Raw genomic sequence first — 10,518 nt, forward strand, 5'->3', positions numbered from 1 at the left:
CAAAAGGGGAACAAGAATGTGATTCAATTCTATTTAATTAAAATATGTTTTTAAATGTTAAAAAAAACCTCAGGTGATAGCAGATGCTGGAGAGGTTGTGGAGATAGAGGAACACTACTTCATTGCTGGTGTGATTTCAAGCTGGTACAACCACTCTGGAAATCAGTTTGGTGGTTCCTCCGGAAATTGGATATAGTTCTACCAGAGGACCCAGCTATACCACTCCTGGGCATATACCCAGAAGATGCTCCAACATGTAATAAGGACACATGCTCCACCATGTTCATAGCAGTCTTATTTATAATAGCCACAAACTGGAAACAACCCAGATGTCCCTCAACAGAGGAATGGATACAGAAATTGTGGTACATCTACAATTGCGGTACAATTGTGCTACATTGTGGTATAATGGAGTACTACTCAGCTATTAAAAACAATGAATTTATGGAAATCTTAGGGAAATGGATGGATCTGGAGAATATCATCCTAAGTGAGGTAACCCAATCACAAAAGAACACATATGGTATACACTCTCTGGTAAATGGATATTAACCCAGAAGTTCAGAATACAGGAAGAACAACCCACAAACCACAAGAAACTCAAGAAGGAAGACCTAAATGTGGTCATTTAATTCCTTCTTAAAAGGGCGAACAAAATACCCATTGTAGCAGTTGCAGAGATTAACTATGGAGCAGAGACTGAAGGAAGGACATGACAGCCTAATATAGCTATCTCCTGAGAGGCTCTGACAGTACCTGACTAACACAGATGTAGAAGCTCACAGCCATCCATTGAACTGAGTGTAGGGTCCCCAATGAAGTAGTTAGAGAAAAGACCAAAGGAGCTGAAGGGTTTGCAGCCCCTTAGGACGAACAACAATATGAACTAACTAGTACCCTCAGAGCTCTCAGGGACTCAACCACCAACCAAGTACTATACATGGTGGGACTGATTGTTCTGGCAGCATGTGTATAGTAGAGGACTGCAAAGTTGATCATCAATGGGAGGAGAGGTCCTTGACCCCGTGAACATTCTGTGCCCCAGTGTAGGGGAATGTCAGGGCCAATAAGTGGGAGAGGGTAGGGTGGTAAGCATGGGGATGGGGGAGGCAACAGGGGTTCATTCTTGTTGTTTTTATTTGTTTGTTTGTTTGTTTTTGGAGGGGAAACTGGGAAAGGAGAAACCATATGACATGTAAATAAAGAAAATAACTAATAAAAATAAAAAGAAAAGAAAAACACATTTTAAAACCTTAAAAAAATAAATAATAAATCAGTAGTTCTCAGTCCATGGGTCACAACCCCTTTGGAAGTCAAATGACCCTGTATGGGCTGGCTTTGTGTGTTGACTAAACACAAGTTAGAGTCATCATGGAGGAAGGTGCTTCAGTTAAGAAAATACCTCTATGAGATCCATTTTCTCAATAAGTAGTCAACGGGAGGGCCGAGCCTAGTGTAGGTGGTGCCATTGCTGGGCTGATGGTCCTGGCTTCTCTAAGAAACTAGGCCAGGCAAGCAATGAAGAGCAAGCCAGTAAGCCAGCACTCCTCCATGGCCTCTACATCTTGCCTCCGGGTTCCTGCCCCATTTGAGTTTCTGTCCTGACTTCCTTCACTGATGAACAGCAATGTGGACATGAAATCTGAATAAACCCTTTTCTCCCCAATTTGGTCTTTAGTTGTAGTGTTTCATTGCAGCAATAAAAACCCTAACAAAGACCTTTTCACAGAGGTCAGATGTCAAATAACTTGAGTATCAGATATTTATTTTACATTCATAGCAGTAACAAAATTACAGTTATAAAGTAGCAACAGGAATAATTTTTATATTGGGGTCACTGTATTATAGGCTTTCAGCACTAGGAAGGCTAAGATTTACTGTTACAAATGACCCCTGACATAGCTAGGGTAGTTCATGAGTCAGTGTATCTGCCCAGGGCTGCATTTGCTATGTTCCCACAGATGCTTGCTTCTATCTCATCTCTCATGCCAAGTATTCCTAGACCCATAGTAAACCATCTCTGCTTTGACAACCACCTGGAAGCATGCTACTGTGTAGTCACATTGCAGTGGAGGCAATTCCATGGGGCTTTTTTATTAAACCTACCCTGAGGTTTGAAATCTCCCCAAGTAAACAAATGATCATGTTGAAGGAGTTAGGAATCCCGAACACGCTGATTTAAACCATTGCACATGGTATATACTATGGTGAGTTATAATATGATACATTATAAATATGTGTGGTTCTAGGTCAGTAAAGAAACTTACCTCAGTTCTCAAATACTCACCAAACTGAAAAGAGTCACTCAATACTGCTTAGTCCAAAGTTACTGGGTAACAGGTTTATCTCAGGAGGTGACGGACGACTGGAGGTGTAGAATTGGTGTGGGAAATGGCTAGTCTTCCATTTTCTCTGTTTTTCTTTTTATTGTTCAAATTTTCTCTTACCACTTGAGTCTGCTATTCATCTTTAAGTGACTGTTAATCTCTCTTTGAGTGTTCTCTCTCCCCCCTCTCTTTCTCTCTCTCTCCCCCCCCTCTCTCTCTCCCTCTCTCTCTGTCCTTTTCTTTTCTAACAAGGGCCTCTCTAACCTAAAGATCCTCCAGCCTCAGCTTTCCAAGTGCTCTAGCATGGTCTAGAATACAGGCACATTCTCACCAGCCTCTTACTAGAACAGCATGAGTTGAGTATGTATAAAAATCAACAGTGCTCAACCATCCTGACTGGCAATGTGACACAACTCTACTGAAGGAACTGTATTTTATTTCTGTCTTGCTATTTGTGTATAGAAACCTGAAGAGAGGAATTCCCAGGATGTCAGAACCATCAGGTAGGAAATATTAGTGTCTTACCACACTAGAAATATCCCTGGCATATTCTTTAATTCTTTATTCTTCAGTTGTAGCTTTAATCAAAATTTCAATAGATTTAGGGTCATTTGTCAGCACAAAATTTAGAGTTACTTAAGGTAAGTATATATTTTATGTACTAATAATATTAATTATAGTTATCAACTAGCCATTAGTGTTTGCTTATTCAGCTGTTAATGTCCCTCATTTCAAATTTGCCACTCTCAGTGTCACATAGATTACTGACAATCAAGTGTTTGCAGGTATTAAAAGACTTACTGATTGTGCAGTCTGACTCTATCTGAGATCGTGCGAACAGTAACTAATATTTTGAAACTCTGCCACTCATCTGCACTGTGCATACCTATGCTTGAAATGAATCTCCTTTTCAAAATGAATCAGACTCTCACCACCTCTTATTAGAACATCATGAATTGAGCCTCTCCATGTAATAATGAACAATACATAGCCATCCTGACTGGCAGCATGGCACAGCCATACCAGAAGAACTGTATCTTATTTATGTATACCAACCTGAAGAGAGAATTTCCCGGGGTGTCAGAACTGTCAGGTAGGAAATATTTGCCAGTAAGTACACCACAGTTACCAGAGGCAGTGCTGTAAATATGCATCTAGGAATTGTTTTGCTGGGTTTCTTCAGCTCCCCTATAACAGAAAAACCAGCAACATCAGACTTGGGAAAAATTAAAAATAAATTCTTAAACTTAGTTTTAAACTTGTACATGTGTCAAATATCAGAGAGCATTCTTTCCATTCATTCTGCCACGACACCCCCACACACTCAGAGGCAAACTACTACTGCACACTGATGCATTTCTTAAGACAATCCAGTTGGGATTAAGGTGCCTGTACCATTTGCAGCCTTCCCCAATCTCCACACTCCTTCAGTGGGAAGTAGGCAATGTGTTCAAATTGTAGGAATAGAATGTTAAACAGAAAGATTTAATGTCAAGAAGAGGAGCTCCACATTAGGCAATCCCATAGACCAAAGGGAAAATCATGAATATGTTAAGCGACTGTGAGAGCTGTAAGAGCCTGCTGCAAAAAGAGTGCACACTGTCCAGTCATTCACCCCAAGCCTCTGCTCTTCCTCTGTATACCTGCTTTAACACTCCTTCCCCTCCATCACCAAGGCCATTAGCCATCAAAAGAAAGCCATTTTATGGTCTCCCATTATTCTCTGTGGTGCCTTCCATGTGCTCTCTGTGTTTCTGGTTCTGTTCTTCTCTGGGTGAAAAGGTTTTAGTCTATTTAAATTGCTGGTCATTTGAAGATAGTATCAACGAAAACTGATCTTTTCTTTTACTGAAATTACATAGTGATTGCATTATTTCTTTAAGGTCAGTATTAAATACCATATGAAATTATTTGTCTTTAAGACAAAGAAGTATACTGATCTTAAGCTATGACAACAATTTTAGAGATTAAAAGACTGAGTATAGGGAGGAGAAAATACTTGCTATAGTTAGGAAAATACTTGCTATAGTTAATTCCATGAAATTAAAGGGAGGTTTATTCAAGAGTCAATTCCTGGCTGAAGAGATGGCTCAGCAGTTAAGAGCATTGGCTGCTCTTCTAGAAGTCCTGAGTTCAATTACCAGCAACCACATGGTGCTCACAACCATCTACAATGAGTTTTGATGCCTTCTTCTGGCAATTCAGGTGTACATACAGATAGAACACTCGTATACATAAAATAAATAAATTTAAAAAGAAAAGAGGCAATTCCGTTTATCTTTAACATAAAAAAGGAGAGGTGACAAAGAACTTTTAAGTTGAGGAGAAGTGACAGAAATGAAGATGAAGAGACCCTGATGGTAAGAAGGGAGAGTTTAAGGGCAGAAAGTCACATATTATTGAAAGGGAGGGTATTAAGTCTTATCTGAAAGCTGTCAAGACAGCTATGATTCTCTTATGTTCAAAAACCCTAAAGAACCTAGCACAGGTGCAAAGCCAAGTCCTGCCCCTAAGGCTCTGCACTGAGGTTTTTTGCAAACAAGGAAGCAATGCCCCACAAGAAACTCCAGCAGTTCTGTACAGCCATGGTTAGCAAGAAGTCTTGAAGCTGCAGGAGCTCAGGAAGGCCAGGTGGAGGGGTGAGGAAAAGGAAGCCTCTCTCAGGTGACCATTGCTACAGGCAATAATCCAAAACATTTTTTTTTCTTGTTCAAGGAATCAAATCTAGGGCCTCAGGCATGCTAGGTAAATGCTCTACTACTGAACTATGGCCTCACCAGATCTCCCAATTGTAATTTTCTATGAACCTTTAGCAATGCATTCATCCATGAAAGAAGAAATTTTCATAATAAAAAAAAAACACAATTCCAAAAATAAGTAAATGAAAATAGTGAGGAGCCAATGTGTATGACAGCCACTTGCAACACCAACACAGTCTGCTCTCATGTCATTCTTGGATCCATGGCTTCACAGGAGGGAATTTTTTCCACCATCTGAGCATTTGCGCATTAACAGAAAGAAAACTGCATTAAATGAGGAGGTCTCATATTTCTGGTCCCAGCAAAATAAGATGAAAAAGAGAAAGGTTTTGTTTGTTTCTTTCTTTGTTTCTTTTCATAGACATTTGGAATGGACTGAATTTGGAGAAAAGATAAAAGTAGGTGATTTAGGAACTCAGAGTAGAACACTAAATAGTTTAATAAGATGATAGTCAATACATAACTAAAGATGCTCACTTCACACATGCAACATATCAGTCATTGGTTTTTTTTTCTCCCCCCCCCCAGATTGATAATTACCTGCTACATATGTAAAGCATCCCCCGCCAGAAAACGCAAAGTAGCCTTGGAAGATAGCTTCTATTAACTGAGAGACCTCTGGAAACTCGGCATCAAAAGCATTCTGAAGACGTCGTGCGTTCTCCTTCCTCCCTCTCACCAGCAAGAACAAGCCACTGAGGGAAATGACTCCGAGTATGCCAATCTTCAGCACTGTGCTCACTGTCTGGAGCCATGAGAACTCTTTTACACCACGAGAATTCAGAATTCCCACAATCCACAGCACAGCCAGGGCCAGACATTTTTTTGGTAGAGTTGGGGCAGAGCAGCTGGGGTAGAAAGGCTGAATGCCATACTCAGCGAGTAGCAGAGCTTGGCTTGCAAGTATGCCTGGGCCGAGAAACAAAGAAGTCCAGAGTCTCAAGAATGCCACCAAAGGGCCGAAGCATCTCTTTAAAAAATAATAGTGAGCCCCAGTGTATGGGAAGGTTATCCCTATCTCGGCAAAGCAGAGAGCACTGGTCATGGTGAGCACTGCACAGGCAGCCCAAACACACAAAGAAACTCCCACATTCATGGAAGAGTACTCTAGCACTCCCTTGGGGGACACAAATATTCCTGCACCAATTATATTAATAATTAAAAAATTTGTCCCCCAGAAATATCCAAGTTCTCTCTTAAGACATATTTCCTTCTTTGTATCCATTGTCGTTGAGAGAAGTTTACATTCACAAAATTATACTCTGTGAATGTTTCTGTCTAAAGGTTCATGGATGCTCTGAAATATGTTATCCTTTTGGTTCTTCTATTAAATATGGTCTATATTCAATAATTAACAAAGTAGGTGGGACACATTTAAGTGAGATAAAATAGATTACCTGTAAGGGCTTAGTTTTACCCTTCTTTTAATAATTATCAGAGTAAGGCATTCAATTGAATGGGAATTTTAAAGGAACCAAAGTTTGGAAACTGGAATAAAAAGTGTTCTTGTTAAAGTTGCAAAGGACTTGTCTATGTCATGTGCACCACATGTAAGGACAATTGGAAAATTAAGTGGGCTACTGAAAAGTCACAAGCAAAGATATGAGGCAGAAGAAATTTCAAAACTGAGAAAGAACTAGGTTTTTCTGTAGGCATTTGTCTGTATGTTTGTTTGTGACTGGGTCTTGCTATATACCCCTGGCTGCCCGGGCCTTGCTATATATACAAGGCAGGGCTAAACCTGCACACTCCTGCTTTACCAGAATGCATCACCATATCCAGATTTCAACTTTTTGCAGTGAAATAAGAGAGGAGAATAGGAACGAAACAGAATTGAAAGTAAGTTGGAGAATACAGAGCATTTTCAGAGAATCAGGATGCAGAGTGCCTATAATCTCAGCCACTCAGGAGACTGATACACAAGGATCAATTCAAGGCACAGCATTGCTGGCTTCCCCAAGTGTGGTCCAACTCAAAAATGCAGTGTGTCACCACCAGAAAAATGTCTAATGTAGCTATGCAAACAGGGTCACTGTAACAGTGTGCCTTGGAGGTAAGATGGGAGCAAAGGAAATGAGTCTCCATGCTTAAAACTTCAAAATTCTGTCTGGTTTTGAGTGTGACTGGTGACAGTTCCCTTTGAATTTGCCTATTGCCCCCTTTGAATTAATTTCTCTGTCATATGTCTGTCCCAACACTGCATTTTGGAAGTAGATTTTTCTTTCATTTCATACTTTCAAAACTGCAATGAGTATTTCCCAGGATGGTTCATGTCTTAAATCTGCCCCATATTCAGATTGCATGGTCAAACTTTTGAGTTGGTGCTAGAATGGGCTAATACTTTGAGATTTTTGGGATTGAATTAATGTGCTTTATCTGGGACTATGACATGTATTTGGGAAAATATTATGATTGGAATGTATTCTCTAAAATTGTTCATGTACTGAAAAAAATGAATTCCCAAAGTTATAGATTGGAGAGAACTATTGGAAATTAGGAGAGTTCATAAAGGTGGAATACTATGACAATGTTAGTGGCTTCCTAAGAAGAGAAAGAGACACCTAGGGTGGCTATTTTGTCTTTCTTCCAGTGCTATGATACAGTGGGTATACTCTCACTAAATGCTGAACAGACAGCAGGACCATGCTCTTAGACTGCTCAGTGTCCAGAACCAAGAGCCAAGTTTTTCCAATTGACTTAGTTTTCTTCATAGCAACAACAAATCTAAGTTAGTATCTAAGAATGAGAAATTTCGTTAACTAAGAAAGATTAAACTCATACTACAGACAGAGGTTGAAAATTAAACACCCCTTCACATAGAGCCCAGAGGAATTTGCCCCTGGCCACTGTGAGTTCATTCATCACCCCCTACAAATCATTTACTACCCTAGTAAAATTTGCCTACAGCTTCCTTAACTCCATCTTTCCTATGCAAGAGTCAATCACTGGGAGCATCTTTGAGCCTCATATTTTGTGTAGCTGCTACATCCATGTGACTGCTTATAAATCCATGGAGTTTTTTCTCCTTTTAACCCATCTATTGCTTATTTATTCTACCAGTCTTTTTTAAAATTTTATTTTTTGGTTACTTTATTTATTTACATTTCAAATGTTATTCCCCCTTCCCAGTTTCCCCTCTGCAAACTCCCTATCCCATCCTCCCTCCCCCTGCTTTAATGAGGTTGCTCCCCTACCCATCCATGCACTCCTTCCTCACCACCCTAGCATTCCCCTACACTGGGTCATTGAGCCTTCACAGGACCAAGGGCCTTCCCTCCCATTGATGCCAGATAAAACAATCCTCTGCTACTTATGCAGCTGGAGCCATGGGTCCCTTCATGTGTATTGTTTGGTTAGTGGTATAGACCCTGGAAGCTTTTGGGGTCTGGTTGGTTGATATTGCTGTTCTTCCTATGGAGTTGCAAACCCCCCTTCAGCTCATTCAGTCCTTCTCCTAACTCCTCCATCCAGGTCCCCGTGTTCAGTCCAATGGTTGGCTGCAAGCATCAGTTGAGTGATGGGCCACCCATCTCAAAAATATTTAACAGTCTCAAAAATTCAAACCTTCACTAGGAGAGAAAAATATTCCCTTTGCCCTACAAATGTTCCCTTTTCTCCTTCCCTTCTCTTCTTTCTGTCTTGTTATTGTTTACTTTTTGTTCTGAGCTAGGGATTGAACCCAAGGCATTGTGCATATTAAACACCTAATGCATGACTAAGCTCCATTCCAAAGCCCCAGACAATACAAATAAAGAACAAATTATTTCACATGAGAAGATCTGACAAGGGGACCTTATTTACTTATTTTAATAATTTACAGATTGAGGGCACAGGTTGACTTTAAATAAACAATATTTTTAAAATTAGGGATCTTTTGGTTGCTTGCCCTGAACCTTGGACTCTAGTTAAATAATGTGCTTTCGATTTTTTCAGATATCTACAGGAAAATAGGCATTGTTTTAGTGCATTCTTTCATGCTTTTGGTTGGAACTTTCCAGATTAAGAAAAAAAAAGTTCTAATATGTTTCTGTCATTTGCATACCATCTTGGTGTTCCATCTTGAAAAGAAAAAGACTATACATTTACTTTCAATATTCTTGTCACAACAATAACCATTTTTCTAATCCCATCAGTTCAAAAGAGTTATTATATATCAAACTATGTTATTTAACTCCATCTTATTTTTCAGACATTGGTGGAGATATATAATTCAGCTGAGAGATGTAATATGAAAATACAAAATACTCTCTTTATATATGGAAACATGGATAAATAAAATATTAACTGTTGTTTGTGGTTTTTATATTTTGATTTGATTTTTTTTAACATGTTGTGATTTAAATAGATATGATCCCCATAGACTCATGTGTTTGAATGTTTGGCCATAAGGAGTGGCAGTATGAAGAGCTGTGGCCTTATTAGAGGAGGTGTGGCCTTGTTGCAGCAAGTGAGCCACTGTAGAGACAGGCTTTGAGGTTATATATGCTCAGACTATGCCCAGTATGGCCCATAATCCCCTTCTGCTACCTGCAGATGAAGATGTAGAACTCTCAGCTCCTCCAACACCATGCCTGCCTGCATGCCACCATGCTCTCCACAACAATGATAATGGACTAAACCTCTGAAACTATGCCAGCCCCAATTAAATGTTTGTATTTATAAGAATTGCCTTGGTCATGGTGTCTCTTTACAGCAATAAAAAAAAAACTAAAAAAGACAGAAGTTGGTATCAGGGATTGGGATATTGCTATGATAACTGAACATGCTTTTGTTTGGAGGAATGTGGATTTTGGAGTTTTGGATTAGGAAACCAGTGAAATCATTTAATGAGCCATCCTAGTATCCTAGTAGGAACAAGGAGTTTTTGGATTAATTGTATTTGCAGAGTTGATTTCCAAACAGCCTGGTATAGACTGTGTCCTGTGGTTATTAATAGCCACATTTACAGAGAACTATAATGAAATGAGCACCAGGAGAAATGTAGCTAAGTCCAGTGTTCAATGAAATAAGCAGTTTAAAGAAAAGATAAAATAAATGGAGTGAGGTCCTCATGGCAAGAAGCTAACTAGCTAAGCTTCTACTTTGTGAAAAGGAATTAAAAAAAAGTTTAGATCTAGGTATGGTGACACATACCTTTAATCCAAGCACTCTGAAGAGAGGCATGCAGATCTCTGTGTTCAAGGTCAGTCTGCAGAGTGAGTTCCAGAACACCCAAACTTAATCAGTGAAGGAAATCATTAAAAACAGAAAGCTGGTGAAGATGTAATAGAACAAGAAAGCTATGTTCCAACCCCAGCAAACAACAGAAGTTGGCAGCTTCAGCCACGTGGTTGTGGCTTTAGAATCAAGGATAGAAGAAAAGGGTTATGGAAATTTCCTCTGAGACTAAAGAAAGTCACCGAGGCCAGGAATGTGTCAGGGGTGTCCCTGCA

At 39.6% G+C, this 10,518-nt stretch overlaps 1 protein-coding gene across 1 annotated transcript in view; it reads right to left on the bottom strand.

Moving 5' to 3' along the window:
* Nucleotides 1-6,394, bottom strand: part of Slc7a13 (solute carrier family 7 member 13) — a 22,397-nt gene extending 16,003 nt beyond the window's left edge. Inside the window, exons 1-2 of the mRNA XM_031368770.1 lie at nt 5,627-6,394; nt 3,384-3,515 (exon numbers count right to left, since the gene is read on the bottom strand). Coding sequence (XP_031224630.1) covers nt 3,384-3,515; nt 5,627-6,311 — 817 coding nt within the window. The 5' untranslated portion in view covers nt 6,312-6,394. The remainder of the gene's footprint in view (nt 1-3,383; nt 3,516-5,626) is intronic.
* Between the last annotated feature and the right edge of the window lie 4,124 nt (nt 6,395-10,518).

The sequence above is a fragment of the Mastomys coucha genome, unplaced genomic scaffold, assembly GCF_008632895.1.
Source record: "Mastomys coucha isolate ucsf_1 unplaced genomic scaffold, UCSF_Mcou_1 pScaffold14, whole genome shotgun sequence".
In the NCBI taxonomy this organism is placed as follows: domain Eukaryota; kingdom Metazoa; phylum Chordata; class Mammalia; order Rodentia; family Muridae; genus Mastomys; species Mastomys coucha.